This window comes from Fusarium verticillioides, chromosome 3 (genome assembly GCF_000149555.1).
Source record: "Fusarium verticillioides 7600 chromosome 3, whole genome shotgun sequence".
Classification (NCBI taxonomy): Eukaryota; Fungi; Ascomycota; class Sordariomycetes; order Hypocreales; family Nectriaceae; genus Fusarium; species Fusarium verticillioides.
Window position 1 is genome coordinate 1,608,996 of NC_031677.1, and position 14,414 is coordinate 1,623,409.

General features: G+C 46.8%; 5 protein-coding genes across 10 annotated transcripts; 4 read left to right on the top strand and 1 right to left on the bottom strand.

Annotated features, from left to right (window-relative positions):
* The first annotated feature begins 92 nt into the window (after positions 1 to 92).
* Positions 93 to 2,353, top strand: FVEG_08009 (serine/threonine protein kinase). Of its 2 annotated transcripts, XM_018896769.1 has the most exons (3): positions 93 to 274; positions 348 to 1,572; positions 1,630 to 2,353. In XM_018896769.1, exons 1-3 carry the CDS (start codon positions 182 to 184, stop codon positions 2,073 to 2,075), a joined length of 1,764 nt encoding a protein of 587 aa, XP_018754287.1. In that variant the 5' UTR covers positions 93 to 181; the 3' UTR covers positions 2,076 to 2,353. The 2 variants fall into 2 exon arrangements, with proteins under 2 accessions (XP_018754287.1, XP_018754288.1); XM_018896770.1 differs by having other exon boundaries at positions 93 to 1,572.
* FVEG_08010 (hypothetical protein) lies at positions 2,265 to 3,673 on the bottom strand. 3 transcript variants are annotated; one of them, XM_018896773.1, is made up of 4 exons: positions 3,528 to 3,662; positions 2,922 to 3,478; positions 2,403 to 2,865; positions 2,265 to 2,334 (listed from the first exon to the last, which is right to left on the bottom strand). In XM_018896773.1, the coding sequence occupies exons 2-3, from the start codon at positions 3,451 to 3,453 to the stop codon at positions 2,675 to 2,677; spliced, it is 723 nt and encodes a 240-aa protein (XP_018754291.1). In that variant the 5' UTR covers positions 3,454 to 3,478; positions 3,528 to 3,662; the 3' UTR covers positions 2,265 to 2,334; positions 2,403 to 2,674. The 3 variants fall into 3 exon arrangements, with proteins under 3 accessions (XP_018754291.1, XP_018754289.1, XP_018754290.1); XM_018896771.1 differs by having other exon boundaries at positions 2,922 to 3,662; XM_018896772.1 differs by lacking the exon at positions 2,265 to 2,334 and having other exon boundaries at positions 2,347 to 2,865; positions 2,922 to 3,673.
* Positions 3,674 to 6,979: 3,306 nt separating this feature from the next.
* Positions 6,980 to 7,792, top strand: FVEG_08011 (hypothetical protein). Its single transcript, XM_018896774.1, has 4 exons — positions 6,980 to 7,293; positions 7,352 to 7,396; positions 7,452 to 7,486; positions 7,579 to 7,792. Exons 1-4 carry the CDS (start codon positions 7,252 to 7,254, stop codon positions 7,664 to 7,666), a joined length of 210 nt encoding a protein of 69 aa, XP_018754292.1. The 5' UTR covers positions 6,980 to 7,251; the 3' UTR covers positions 7,667 to 7,792.
* Positions 7,793 to 8,766: 974 nt separating this feature from the next.
* FVEG_08012 (hypothetical protein) lies at positions 8,767 to 9,997 on the top strand (the record flags this gene model as incomplete). The annotated part of the gene is made up of 3 exons (XM_018896775.1): positions 8,767 to 8,836; positions 9,446 to 9,690; positions 9,914 to 9,997. The coding sequence occupies 3 exons, from the start codon at positions 8,767 to 8,769 to the stop codon at positions 9,995 to 9,997; spliced, it is 399 nt and encodes a 132-aa protein (XP_018754293.1).
* A 1,431-nt stretch (positions 9,998 to 11,428) lies between these two features.
* Positions 11,429 to 13,635, top strand: FVEG_16233 (hypothetical protein). 3 transcript variants are annotated; one of them, XM_018905467.1, is made up of 6 exons: positions 11,453 to 11,714; positions 11,773 to 12,081; positions 12,138 to 12,296; positions 12,357 to 12,412; positions 12,483 to 12,599; positions 12,693 to 13,635. In XM_018905467.1, the coding sequence occupies exons 1-6, from the start codon at positions 11,586 to 11,588 to the stop codon at positions 12,874 to 12,876; spliced, it is 954 nt and encodes a 317-aa protein (XP_018754294.1). In that variant the 5' UTR covers positions 11,453 to 11,585; the 3' UTR covers positions 12,877 to 13,635. The 3 variants fall into 3 exon arrangements, with proteins under 3 accessions (XP_018754296.1, XP_018754294.1, XP_018754295.1); XM_018905469.1 differs by having other exon boundaries at positions 11,429 to 12,081; XM_018905468.1 differs by having other exon boundaries at positions 12,483 to 13,635.
* The last annotated feature ends 779 nt before the right edge of the window (positions 13,636 to 14,414 follow it).

The window sequence follows — 14,414 nt, forward strand, 5'->3', positions numbered from 1 at the left end:
GGTCAAGATCGTTAAAGTCCTGGCTTTCTTACATAGGAGCGGTTCAGTGGATCCATCTACCAGCTGCCCCGCTATTGAAGCCGGGCTTAACAACGTCATCCAACCATACGAGCAACACTTTGAAGACAAAAGGTACAGCAATTGAAAGGAACAATCGTGCGTTATCCTTTCAACTGCAGAAATGGGAGACCACACGGAGAAACATATTCACTTTGAAGATGGTCGCAATCGTGAATCCGATGGGAGTTCTGACGAGGACTGCAAGGCAGTAGAGGTTCGTCCATACTGTCGCCAACACCAGAGGACAACCAAGAATGGTGCGACTGATCTAATAATCGCCAAAACAGGTCGTCTTCGATCCCGGAAACCCATATCGTCGCAAAAGCTCAATGGTTGCCTCAGAGATCAAGGCGCCTGTCATGCGCCATCCTTCGCGGCGTGATGAGTGCCTAGTCCACCAGTTTCTCGACAGTCAGCGACGCGCAAAAGATGCTGCCAGCTCAGCCAGCGAGCCAGAGTCGGAACCCTCAATAGGAAGCAATCCTCCATCATACTTAAGCAACAATCCAAATCCTAGCCATGCCACCTTTCACAAGGCTCTCAATGGCGATCACATCGAAGCTGTTCGCGACGACAGCCTCGACTCGATTGTGGACCCCAAATATCAGAAGAAGTGTCGCGCTGTCGTCGAGCCTGGCAGTATGGAACACTCAGGCCAAGCTGATCAGCAGGCCTGGACTCAACAGATGACCAAAAGCATGTCCGACGTTGACCTTTCGGGTTATCAGGACGATGTGCGAAGTCGCCTTCTAACCAAGCAGCAGCTTAGCGATATGGCCTGGGGTGTACGTGAGCTAAGTCGCCGACTGAGTAGCATGCGCCTTCGATTCAAGGTCAAGAGCATATTCATCCTCACAAAGATATACGACCAAGATCTAATCCCAAAAACACGAGAATTGGTCAAGTGGCTCCTACAGCACAATCACGAGGTCGCCTACACCGTCTATGTTCAAGACAAGCTCAAAGCAAACAAGAAGTTTGACGTCAGTGGCCTCATTGACGAGGTGAGCAAGGAATATCTTGATAAAGGGGACGTGAACGAGCAGGCTGTCAAAGAAACGTTGAACAGGCGACTCCGATATTGGGACGAGAACATGTGCAGAACACGACCTCATACTTTTGACTTTGTCATCTCACTTGGTGGTGATGGTACAGTGTTATATGCCAGCTGGCTCTTCCAGCGCATCGTACCACCTGTATTGAGTTTTGCACTAGGTAGCCTGGGTTTCTTGACCAAATTTGACTTCGAGGACTATCAGCAGACGCTCTTGACGGCCTTCACCAAGGGGGTCACAGTCAGCCTGAGGCTTCGTTTCGAAGGCACTGTCATGAGGAGTCAGCCACGCAAGAGAGCACAGATTAGCAAGGGCTCTGAGGAGGAGGAGGAGGAGCAGTCCCGAGACTTGGTGGAAGAGCTTATAGGTGAGGAGAGGGAAGATGAGCACACGCATCGGCCGGATGGGACGTTTGAGATTCTGAATGAGGTGGTAGTGGACAGAGGACCAAACCCAAGTGAGAATCCCAGAGTAAACGTTACTCCTGCAGGAGATGTTCTAATGTATATTCTAGCAATGTCAACTACCGAGATTTTTGGTGATGATGAGCACTTCACCTCAGTCTTAGCCGACGGTATTTGCGTATCGACACCCACAGGCTCAACGGCATATAATCTCGCCGCCGGGGGCTCCTTGTGCCACCCCGAGAACCCCGTGATGCTGGTTACGTCTATATGCGCGCACACCCTGTCATTCAGGCCTATTATCCTTCCTGACACGATTGTGCTGCGGGTCGGTGTTCCATATAGCGCAAGAACAGCTTCATGGGCGAGCTTCGATGGCCGAGAACGTGTCGAGCTCAAGCCAGGAGATTACGTGACCATCAGCGCCAGTAGATTTCCATTTGCCTCGGTGCAAGCCGAGGGACGGAGGAGTGAAGACTGGGTGAACAGTATCAGTGGAAAGTTGGGATGGAATACTAGACAAAAGCAGAAGAGTTACAAGGAGTGGGAGAAATGATACGATGTGTACCGATTTAGTATGGACTGAAATCATATATGTGAAGGGTGGCGTTTGTCGACAGATTTTGAGGATTGGCGTTCTCATTGTACTATTTGAACTGAGGAAACACGGCTTATCGTCACTGCAAAGGGTGCTATGCTCGTGTAAATATGCACTTTTCCAGAAAGGTTTCGGGTCGTTTGTTTGGACGTGACGCAGGGGCTTGGCTACCAGTAAATCTATATAGTAACGAGTTCAATGAGATACATCACCAATACTGAGTGAAAATCAGCCACGTAATTATTACTCAGGAGAAGAGAGGACGAATACTGTTGAGAAACTTACGATGGCCTGACCGTAAGCTTGTCGGTTCTTGTGACGATATGATCCTAACCTTCAAGAGATATGATAAGATCTAGATCTAAGCTTCGGGTATCTAGGCTTGAAAGAAAAGAAACTCCTCAGAAGATGCTCTGCATGACTGCCGTGTGCCAGCATCCATTATCTCAATGCCCCAGCTGGGCTTTGCGTTCTGCACCCTAACAACTGCAGTTCAACAATAAACACTACATATATACTATAAAATGACTTCATGGCTTGTGATCTCCTGGTGTCGTCTAGAGAGTCTTCTTACCTTGGCGCAGATTCAAGGCATTTGAGATGTCCTTGACTGAATACCAAATAATCCAAAGTGGGATCCAGACCCAGAGAGTGTTGAAGAAGAACAAGTAAACCCAAAGGTACATGAAGTTGCTCGTGTCGAGATTAGCACTTCCAATGAGCCATTCAGGACAGAAAGTCATGAATCCTGAGCATTGTTTAGTTTGGCGAATCCATATAGATTGAGGTGCTGTCGAGACTTACCACCGTACAGCTCACAAGTAGCCAGGACAATCATCCAGATGCTGACCTTGGGATCCTTCTTAGCGAGGCAGTAGCACACATAAACAGCTAAAGGCCCATCAAAGAACACAGTCAACAACTCCAGACTTACAACCCCCAAGTCGACACCAGCCCATCTCTTGTCAGCCCTCGCATATACCATCCATAGCTGGGCAAACGGGTTGTCTCCACCTGACTGCGCACCATATACTCGATCGCTATAACCTAGGAATCCAGGAGGTGTTGGGAACAGGTCCGTCTTCACATCATCGGCAAGGGGTTGGTGCGAGAAGAAGCAGTGGTACAAAAAGCTGCCTTCGAGGAGAAAATGACACAGGGCATCGGCGAGATGCCATATGAAGAGAAACCGGAGAACCCCCGAGGAAGAGGATGGTAAGAAACGCAAAGAGGCAGCATAGGCGACGAAGACGATTGCGAGCGTAGAGAGGAGGGAGATGATTGTTGTTTGGTCGAAAAGGTCGGGCCGGAGGGACGATGAGGGTTCTGTGGCCATTGCGTCGAACCCCAGTAATAAATCTCTTGTGATGGAATTAGATTGAAGAGTAAAAAGTCCAGTTATTGAGTTACAGTTGCAATGGTGTTGTTGTCGAGGAAATCTGAGCTTCCGGAGAGGAGCGTGTCGGAAATGAGACGCGATTGCGGCTCGTTTTCGGTGGTAGCTTTACGCGATAGCTTCAAGCTGTGGAGTATCAGTAAGTTACCACCACCATGTCTCACGTCGCAATGTTAAGAAAGAAGAACAAGTCCAAATATAGAACCGTAAAACTATAGTAGGGAATTTTCCAGAAAGGGCCTTCTGATATACAGTCGTATGTATCATTTTGTGCGAAGCTTGATTAAAACTGTTCACGTGCTCTGGCACGTGGTAACAGCAACAATCAGAGACTTCGGATGGTATGAGGACACTGACTCCAAAGACTTGGCGAAAATCACGGGGATTTCTCACCTTGGTAGAGAAACTGATCATTCGAAGTATTGTTAAATGTACATCATGCAGCACATGTCGATCCAAATGTGGTAAGTTGTAAAAAGCAGACACGGTAATTGTCCATGGTTCAGGCGATCATATAACGAAAACAGGGAGGCAGAGGTGTATTCAATAAGTCGATTGAAGATATACTGAGCACTGGATATCTGAATTTTCAATATGAATTCTCTGAGCGAGACATTGCCCAAATCCTCCACAAGGTTGTACCTTGATCGTTTCTCGGGCAAGGAAGCATCTGCGATTTTTACCAATTGAAACTGTCACGGACTGAGACTATCTGGAAAGCGGTGTACTCCATAAGCATTACATTACAGTATAATTTACCGGAGATTCTGACGCCAAAGTCATGTTTTAAAGGCCGTCTCACAGCTTTTATACTGCCTAACCCTTCCTCTCTCTTCATGTCTTCTTTACCTGCCACAATAGCATCTCGACTTCACTATCCAATCTGGGTATGGAACAGGATCTCATGGTTTTCATCCCTGCTATTTCTTGCTTTGTTTCTGCTTCTTAAAAAGCACATATATTATTCAAACTTCAGACTTTATCTACTCATCATTTTGTTGTGAAATCTTAACATCCTCCATCAAATAACATGTCTTCCTGCGGGACCCTCGGGTCTACGAACATGTCGTCTTCTGCCGAGGGAGCTACAAAATTTGATATTTCGCACTTCTGTGGTCGATGTTACGAAACATGATGTTTTTAAGCGAGTCTTTGTGATAATAAATGCAGGAACTTGTCGTCTGACCGTCTACGTGGGCTAGGGGAAGTAATAAAACTTAGGACCTTAACCCTAACTAATATAAAGATCTAGGTAGTTTAGGATAAGTATAGGATACCTTTTATAGAGTTTATTTTATCACCTTAAACTTAGGTCTCGTATTTTCCCGCTCCCTAGGGGTTGGTCACATGCTGTATCATCCGTGCAACGAATACACACAAGCCCTCAATAACTTGATATATTTATGTTGAACTCGGCGAACACCCTGAACCCGCTCTGGAATAATCTCCAGGTGAACAACAAGAGCAGAGAAAACGCTGTTTCACTCATGATGGCTATAGTACAATTGGGTCTGAGCAGCGTGGCGCAGTATGAGTTGAGTTAAAGATGGGTCAATTTGTAAGGACTTTCAACCCCTGGTGTCAAGATTTGTGCTGTTTGCAGCTTTCCTTACCATTATATTGGCTGTTCTTGACGTCAGAAGGAATAACAATTAGACGATAACTCGACACATTCCGTACTCCTCGACCATATGAGCACAGGTATACATCATCAGTGGCTACCATGAGATGGGACCAATTGTGGCGGACATGACTGAGAGGACGACTGATATATTTCCGGGCTCTTATGTAATCTTAACAGCGAGTATTGGTGACGGCATCAAATAATAGCAGTGGAGTATGTGGAATTTACTACTGTCTTTTTCCCACTCACGATGGCACGGCACAGATTTACGTGGATGTGTGATTAAATCGTCGAGCGCCAAAACCCAAGTGTTTCATAACTATGAAGGCTCGAGTTCCCACCAGCATTAACTAGGGGAGCCTTGAGGAGCAAGAAAACACCAGACCTTGATACAAGGTGTCAAAATAAACTCAGCAAAGTATAGCCTAAGTCTATACTAAACTTATCCTAAATTTATCCTAAACTTATATTAAGTTACCTAAGCCTTTTTGTTACTTAGGATCAAGGTCCTAAGTTTTCTTTCCTCCTCTAGGGGAGTCACGGCCATATTACAGGCGTGGGAGGAAGAGGAATGATTGCGATCCTAACAAGGAAATGCAAAGTCTCGGCACAGCAGATTGTGCAAGATTTACAACACTTACTACTACCCTGGTATGCGATTGGCGTGTCACAATCCATGCCGACCTTATCTATCGGTACTTTCTCACAAAGACTCAAGCGAAGAAAGGTACCATAATATCGTGACCTGTTTACGATTCTACATAAATAAGTTGCTACCTGCATCCCTCTAGGAGATGATATATGTGGCTTGACACCATACTAGGACAAAAAGCCTCAAAAATCGAAAACATTATAGAGTAGTATCGAGAAACAAACAGCCACCAAAAGGCTGTAGTGGCACATCAGAAAACCAGAATTTCAAGCACATGCATACAAAAGGTTGGTAGCGGAGACATTGCTCCGTCGAAAAGGACCACGAGGGGAGAGATCTCGATGGAGAGCACAGCAGATAGTAAAGGACACCAATCAGCACCAGCAAGCAGAACTGCAGGCGTCGGGCGTAATTTGTGTTTTACTCGCCTCGGGCGGAGTCGGTCACAAGCAAGCAAGTTGAAGAATCAAATGCCCGATTTGGGGACGCACAAAATACTGTACCTAATGAGTGAAGTGTGAGGTAACTATCCGTAGCTTGCGGATAAGCGTAATTGAAATGCATGTCCACATAACGTCATTGTTGGTAGATACCTAGCTCTGGCCACGTCACCGCCACACTCTATGCTACCCCGCTATGTGGCGCCCCCGTTAAACCCGGAAGCGGGGCAGATCTGACCCATCGTGTTACACGATATCACGGGGAGTGGGTCCGCTGCTTAAAGAAGAAAAACCTTCAAAGAGCTCTGAAATGACATCAAACTCTGGAGAGTCTTTGGAACAGAGGCGAATTTTAAGCCGCAAGGGACCGAGGTCGATCATGTGTCAGTATCTAACTTAGGTATCTCATCTAGGAATTGCACCATACACAGGGCACAGCCTGTACCCTGCGGCGCGCATAATGCGTATACAGACCAGTCTCCTCTTCTACCCCCACCAAATAAAACAAGTCCCAGATCCTTTGATCGAGATGACGTTCCGGTGATGACCTGACGTCAGGAATGTCTCTCGAACAACCATCACAAGCCAAACGCCCGAGCTTGTTTGCTATCTTGCTTCCAAGTGGTCGAGTAAGCCAGAGCATTACTGGGGTACGACCGATTGCTTCCCACTTATCAATAACAGTAACGTATCAAGCCGTCTAGGCAACGTAGGACTCCTATGCAGAAGCCAGTCAATGACGACACTTTTCCCCTTCACATGATAGCCCATGATAACTGGACAGGAGGGGAGCAATGGGGACAGGCATACCAAACCGTGAACGCTAACAAGTGGTCAAACCCTCGATGACGACGGTTTACTTACAAGTTGAAACCAGGATAGTGAATCAATCTATATAAACCCCCATTCCTCCTCAGTCCAGTTCATTCCCTCTCCTCATCATCATACACAACCTCAACTGATCATCAACCTCAGCATTTACCAACTTAAGTTTTTTACGATAATAATCAAATCAATACACAATGGATTCCATCAAGAACACTGTCAACCAAGCTACTGAGAAGGTAAGAATGTTCTGAGATCCCGCCATGCTTCTAAGTTTCACTGCTAACATCTATCAAGGTCCAGGAGGGTCTCTCTGGCACCAGCAAGGAGGCTAACAAGGAGGTATGTCCAGGGAAGACGCTTACTTTTTCAGAACGTATGACTGATCGATTTCAAGGTTGCAAAGGATTCAAACGCAGGCATTGGCACTCGGTACGTTAACACACGGTCCTCGAGCATATATGACCCTACAGTCCAACACACAAATCTCGAACTATTCTGAATTATCTGACTCCTTTCTTCAGTGCTTCCGCGGCCAAAGATGCTGCGTCCGACAAGATGGACGAGACGAAACACTCTGCTAAGTCCGAGGGTTACTCTGCTCAAAAGTGAGCAATGTTGAGAGGAACGAAGGTGGCAATGCCTCACGATGTTAGCATATGTGCAAGATTTAGTCATATTATAGCTTAAAGAGATATTATACTATAATCTAAGATCGTTTCTACGTGTTATCATTCATGTTCTGATATCCTATATCCGGGTGAAAAGACAAATCGAAACTCACAAATCTTGTTGAAACCTACACATAACCTGAAAAGCAATCTCAACAGACAACAAGATCTTTGCAATCAATAGCAGAAACAAGGCAAGGATGTTTGATGCTTGAATTTAGTAGACTAATATCAATATACTACTAATCAACGTTACTATATCTAGGTTCCCAACATTAGTGAAGAGGATGGCATGAACTGTCTATTAACACTTGGTGTCCTAGTAACAAAGCATCACAAACAGTTACAGTGTAGAAAGATATCTTATCTAGTCTGATGGCATAATGGACATACACATGTAAATCCCTAACTGCCCAAATAAGTGCAAGAAGATCTCAAAGTCTAGCACTAAGTGCAAGTCGATTGAACAACTTCAAGATGCCATTGACAATCAATTGACCTTCGAAGATGAAGTTAAGCCTTAGGAATTCTTCTGGACCATCTGATCCAGCTCACAAGGCGCTCCAAAGACCATAGAGCTGTGGTCTCGACCTTGAGCAGACAAAGAAGAAGGGAAACGGACAAAGCGAAGCGGCTGTGACGAGACTAAGAGTCTTCAAGTACAAGGAACTTAGAGATAATTGAACGAAATCGGGTGATTTTACACACTCAACCACGAGTTGTAACGCATCCGGTGCCCCAAAACCAATCCATGTGAACTCAGCGACAACTTAGTGTAGTCCCGTCTAGGCTACACATAAAAACGGTCATAACACCAGCGCCATCGCCATTCCAACAGGAAAAGTCCGTCACTGTCGACCTGGACTGACACTCCAGATATAACTGAAAACTTACCGAGACAAGATGAACGCACTTACTGCCAAATCTCGAGGAGCAAAACATCAAACGAATAAAGGCAAGAAGATGGGTTACCTCTGAATTATTTCTGGCTTATGAGGGGCTTAATCCCACCATGCGAACGATCTCCTGGATTCTGCCAACATGGCTAACGAGACTCCGATTCCCTTGTTGGATCCGCAGCAGCCGACCAGTCACTCACCAGTCTCTACAGGTAAGACTTCTCAGTTATGACCGACAAATCTTAAACGCATTAGACATTCAGTTCATCCACGTAGATACTTTTTGTTTCCCGCATTAGATGCTTCATGTACAGCCGGAAGCGGCGGTCGAGTGAATCACAACGATGGATTTATGCTGACAAGTGCATCAAGTACTTCATATTATTCACATTAAGGACTATACCATGTCAAAGGGTATGCGAGCTTATAGAGTCACTGTATATAGTAACACTTGAGCACCACAATGATAGGAACGAATGTATGGAGGTGATCTCCATAATGATCAACATGAGGGTGCCTTGTATGCGCCAGCCACGTTCCCTAGAAGATAGGTTTCCCTTACCGCTTCTATTCGTGGTCATGGTCAATAACCAGCCGAACCAGTGGGAGAGACGTGCAATGTTGCCGGACAGGATGGCATATTACATAGGCACGTCAAGAATCACCACCGTGAGTGGCCTGAGGTGCTTACGTATATCCCATGAACATGCCGTCTGATTATCTTTGAGGTCCTGCATGCATATCCGACGACGACAAAACAAGTCAACCGACATTCAATCGATGTTGACAGTATAACTGCTAGCTATCATTTATACTCCAAGGAAACTGGCTCGGATTTGACAAGACAACAGATAAATCACAACAATTGCAGCAACGAGCAATAAGCAACGGCCACATATCTAAGTGTCTAGCAACCTTGGCTCCTCAAGGTATGTGTTCGACTTGCCAGCTCGATTTTGCCTTCATCACATGCTCCGGACGCGCAATCCTACAAGCATCGCCACCTGGTTGGAGATCGCAGTCTCTCAGTTTACAAGGCCCCGTTACCCTCCACTTATATGTATATGTGCGTGTATATATATATATATATATTTGAAATGAAAGTGGCCGGTTCGTCCTCCTTCACCTCTCTCGTTTCTGCAATGGCAAGAACTGTACAAATGTCACTTTATCGGTCGAGCTTATCATCCTTGTCGTTGGTACTCAACCTCTCGTCACTCTCCTCCATCTCCTTCCTCTTGACAAGGACAGTAAGAGTAAGTATAATGAAGTACCTATTCAGGATACAGCCTAGGGGCTTGCTTGTGCTATGCCATATGGTTGATCATCTAAGAGATATGAGGCAGTCTTGTGATAACGAGGGCCGTGGTTAGTGAAGGCCAGAGACCAGGTGCTATGGAGGTTGGCTCCCTGGATCCCATAGTATATTGGGATCCGGGCCACTGGAGTACGACGCCGATGTCTTAGGGGGGCGTCAATGCATCATGGAAACATTATCTTACGAAGAGTTCCCTTGTTTTGGCTTGACGTAACAGTATCTTCTCACTTGCGTACGCCTTCAGCTGCTATTCTACATACGCCCAACGGATGAGGTTCTACAACTGCATGAGTTCCATGGGCTACTACTAACTCAACGCTACGTATTATGTGACCCAACGTATACCTTCTTTGGTCACGAACTAGAACCATGTCCATATTCATGATATCTCGATCATATCTTCCAACTTGATTTCCTCAACTCTTCTCAACAAGCAACTCAGCTATTAATACTTTAAGTTTAAGATGTAGGCTTCAGCTTATATAATATAAGCTATAAAATATGACTAGAGCTAAGTAATATAGAGAAAATAGAAAAGGGATTCTACATGAAATAGTCTTGTAAACCTAAACTGCGAATAATGCCATATTGATAACTATCATCCTAGGGAGCTTCATGGATGTTTCGTGGCTTGATCCCCTCGAAGTCCTTCCATCAATTTGGGAGCGAGAACGGTTGCCTGCACTCTTGTCTTGCGCCGATTGTTCGACTTCTGGCCTCTCTACCTAGTGTCACTCCCTTGCTCTCTCCACCATCGGGTCTCAACTTGATCGTCTAAGAGCAGACGATAGCCGATGGGTTTGACGACACTGCTCAAACGAGGAACACCGGAGATTCTACAGCCAACTTTCCGGACGTGAATACGATTACCACCACTGTCAGCGCAATCTCCGTGTATGCCTTCTTATGGTGTTCATCTGCGGTAATACAAGTCTCATAGGAGACCAGCCACGAAAGAAGCAGAGACGATCCCACGTGGAAATATTGGAGGTACAGTCATCAAGCGGCAAAGTGCCTGTTTTCAACGGTCAAGATGTGCAATAAAAAGGCCGAACCGGTCAGCGCCCTGGAGGAATCAGGAGGACGACACGATACGGGTAGAGAGAAAGGTGTCATACTGTGGCCCACAAATATATAAACCACAACCACCTACGCATGCGCAAGGCGATGTTACTGTCTCACAAGTTGAGGTTCTCGGACTGTTCACCCATATCTAAGCGGATGGTAGTGCTGGGTCACACTATATAAAAGGTTTAGGGTAGGCAAGAAAACGCAAGACCTGTACCTTAAGTAAGGAAAAATATTGAAGCAAGTTTAATCACAGGAGGTCTTTAGATCAGTGTTTTAGTATATTGTGTTAATGTTGGGAGTTTGTAATTCTCGGCGGGTATCTCTTCTACCAGGACAACACGCATACTATATACGAGTGATGAAATATGTGGAACTCCCAACCTGAAGCGGACCCCTCTACGTACGTACTTTGGAACTATTCTAACTACTCACATCATCGGCATTAACAAAGGGATATACAACATAACGCCAACGTCAAGTGACAGAGTCCGTCTCGCGCGTAGATCGACGCAAGTTAGGTGGTCGGCATTGCTTTCCCAGTTTATGTTGCAACAAGCACGGCACTGGACATCATGAAGCATCTCATTGCTGTAGGGGCTTGTTACCTGGATACGATCCTCACGAACGTCACCTCTACTGCGTACGCATGGCATTTACTAATCTACCTCCAGTGTTCCCTTCTTCCCATCCGAAGACTCCAAGTTACGTGCCACCAGTCTCAATATCCGACGTGGAGGCAACTGTCCCAACTCTCTTCAGGTCTTAGAGCAATTACTCTCCGAGCGCGACACCCTCCAGCTACATCTAATATCACCCCTCCCCGCTGCAGCGTCGTCCGCAACACAGCGTGTTATATCGTCGTTCGGTGCACAGTCGAACATTGACTTCAGCCACTGCGTTTATCGTGAGGAGAGCATGGAGGCGGCAAGCAGTTACATCATGCGTAGCGAGGCATCGGGTAGTCGCACGCTTGTCAATTACAATGGCTTATTAGAAATGACCGAAGACGAGTTTGGCAACATCGCGCGAGGCTTCAACCCGGACCAGGAGACATGGTGGCACTTTGAGGTTGGATGCAGACGTGGTATCCTCTGCCCGGTAATTCTAGGCTGATGATGAAACAGGGCCGAATCCCGGATACCATACTGAGCTGTATCCGTCTCCTGCGTAACGTACTACCAAAAGCGACAATCAGTGTCGAAATTGAGAAGCCTGGTAGAGAAGGCCTCCCTGAGCTGGCGGCAGAAGTGGATGTTGTCTTCTATTCGCGAAGTTGGGCTGAGGTGAGAATCGGCCCATGGAAATCGGCTGTTACAAGTGTAGTGACCTGACAAGGGGGATAGAGTCGAGGATACAGGACTCCGGAACAATGCTTGAGAGCTGAAGGGCATCAAAAGGCGTACGTTTCATGGAAGGATATCAGGCTTCTGCTTTGACTGTATTGCCCTTGCTGACAAGAAGCTGCATAGGTCACTGGCACTGTGTACGTGGGGTGAAGATGGAGCAGCTGGGCTGTCTCGATCGACAGGCGAGAGTATTCACTGCCCTGCCCTGGATAAATCAGGGCGAGACATTTCCGTGCTCGAGTGAGTTGTCCCGCCCTGACAATACCTAACACAGCAACAAACCTAGTGCAAGCCGCGTAAAACTGCAGGACCTGACCACTGTTCGAGATATAGTGCCGTGGGAGCGGGGGACACTTTCATAGCCGGAATGCTGTACGGACTGATCTGTCACCCTGACGACTGGAGCATGGGGCAGAAGCTGGGTTTCGCCGTTCGACTGGCTACGCTCAAAGTGCAGCGGGAGGGGTTTGACGGACTCGGAAGAGACATGCTTGGAAAGGAGATTGGAGGCGTCTGAGTGAATACCTGATTACGGGTAGCCATGGGCATGACTGCCTGACGGCCTTATCCTGATAATACCATGGTTGCTTGACGACAATCCACACATTTAGCTCTTTAGGTAGACTTTCGGTGCAAGGGTCAGATGCCGGAATATTAAGGGGAGGAAAGAGAGAGAAAAAAAACTAAAAAAAACTAAACCGCTCATGAGCGGAGAAAGAAATGGCAAGAGATAGCAAAGCAGCTCGGCGAACCATGAGTCGCCTATGGCTTACACCGGCTGATGATACTCTCAATTCGGGTGATGAGAGATTTAGTGGGAAGAAACGAGATGGTTGAGCCTGGAACTGGAAGGGACAGATAGTGGAGGAGAGAAGTGGAAGGGGGATAATGAGAAACAGGGGAGAAAGGCGGTGAAAACGGGGAATAGAGAAACATTGGGTTGCTTTGATCTTCAACCGCCATAGTGCATTGGTGAGGGTGAGGGCACGGATTGGTTAGTCAGGCATGGAGGCGTATGTACATATTGGACCTGACCAGTCTCTCTCCTGCGTGTTGATGTGATGCAAGTGGATGGATGAGCAGGTGTCTTGTTGTCCTTGGCTAGGTGGTCAAGGAAGGGCAAGGATGATGCTACTCTGCCTGCAAGACACGACCTCTGAACCACGCGGATGCGCCGGGGCTACTGCATGGAGACCACGATTAGTCTAGAAGCACGTCGTTAGTCTTGGTGCTCGTGTGAAGAAATTGTCTAGATAGTGCAAGAACGGTATGGAAGTGAACATCCTTGAGTTGTCCATCTACCAGCTGATCTACTCCTATCAAAAGAGGTTGTAGCTCTGAAGCTCGTCATAGAAAAACATAAAGTGCTGTAATAATTGCTGAATGCTCAAGTCTAATTTCAAGAGTCGGTTCTATAGAATCATATCACAAGGGATGTTTAAATTCCCAAGCTTTGTTGAGACGGTTGAGCGAAACCGATAGCTGGCTAATGTAGGTGGCTAGTCGTGGGATACCGGAAAACCTTAGAGCTTAATCGCATGTGACATAAATACTCACACAGGCTTAGAATGATCCAGGACTAATTTAGCAGATCCTTCGACTGCTTATTTTTGCTCCCTCACTGAATGAGGGGTCTGGAGAATTTGCACGCCCCGAGGGAGGCATGGTTGCAGCACAGACTACGCCGCTATGTACGGTACCAGAGCCAGGGCGGCGGCCAACCGTCCGTCTGCAGCTAATGCTTACATAGTATTGCACTAGGGAGGATTCTAAAGGGCAAGCGAGCTGCGAGCCGCTCGACAGCGTCGTCATGCGGTGCAGAGCCTAAGGACCCAAAAGCCCCGAGACGCAGGCCCAAGACGATTTGCCCTAGTTGTTAGCTAAGTTATTTGGGCAGCTGGCTCGTTTAGCAATGGCACCAGGGACAGGGACAAGGTGTGAGACGTGTCAGATGAGATGGGAGGACACGACAGAATAGGATGAAAGGAGCAAGTCTAATGTGCCCACGGTCAACGCAGCTTTGAGAGTAGGACAACTATTCTACGGATAATTGCA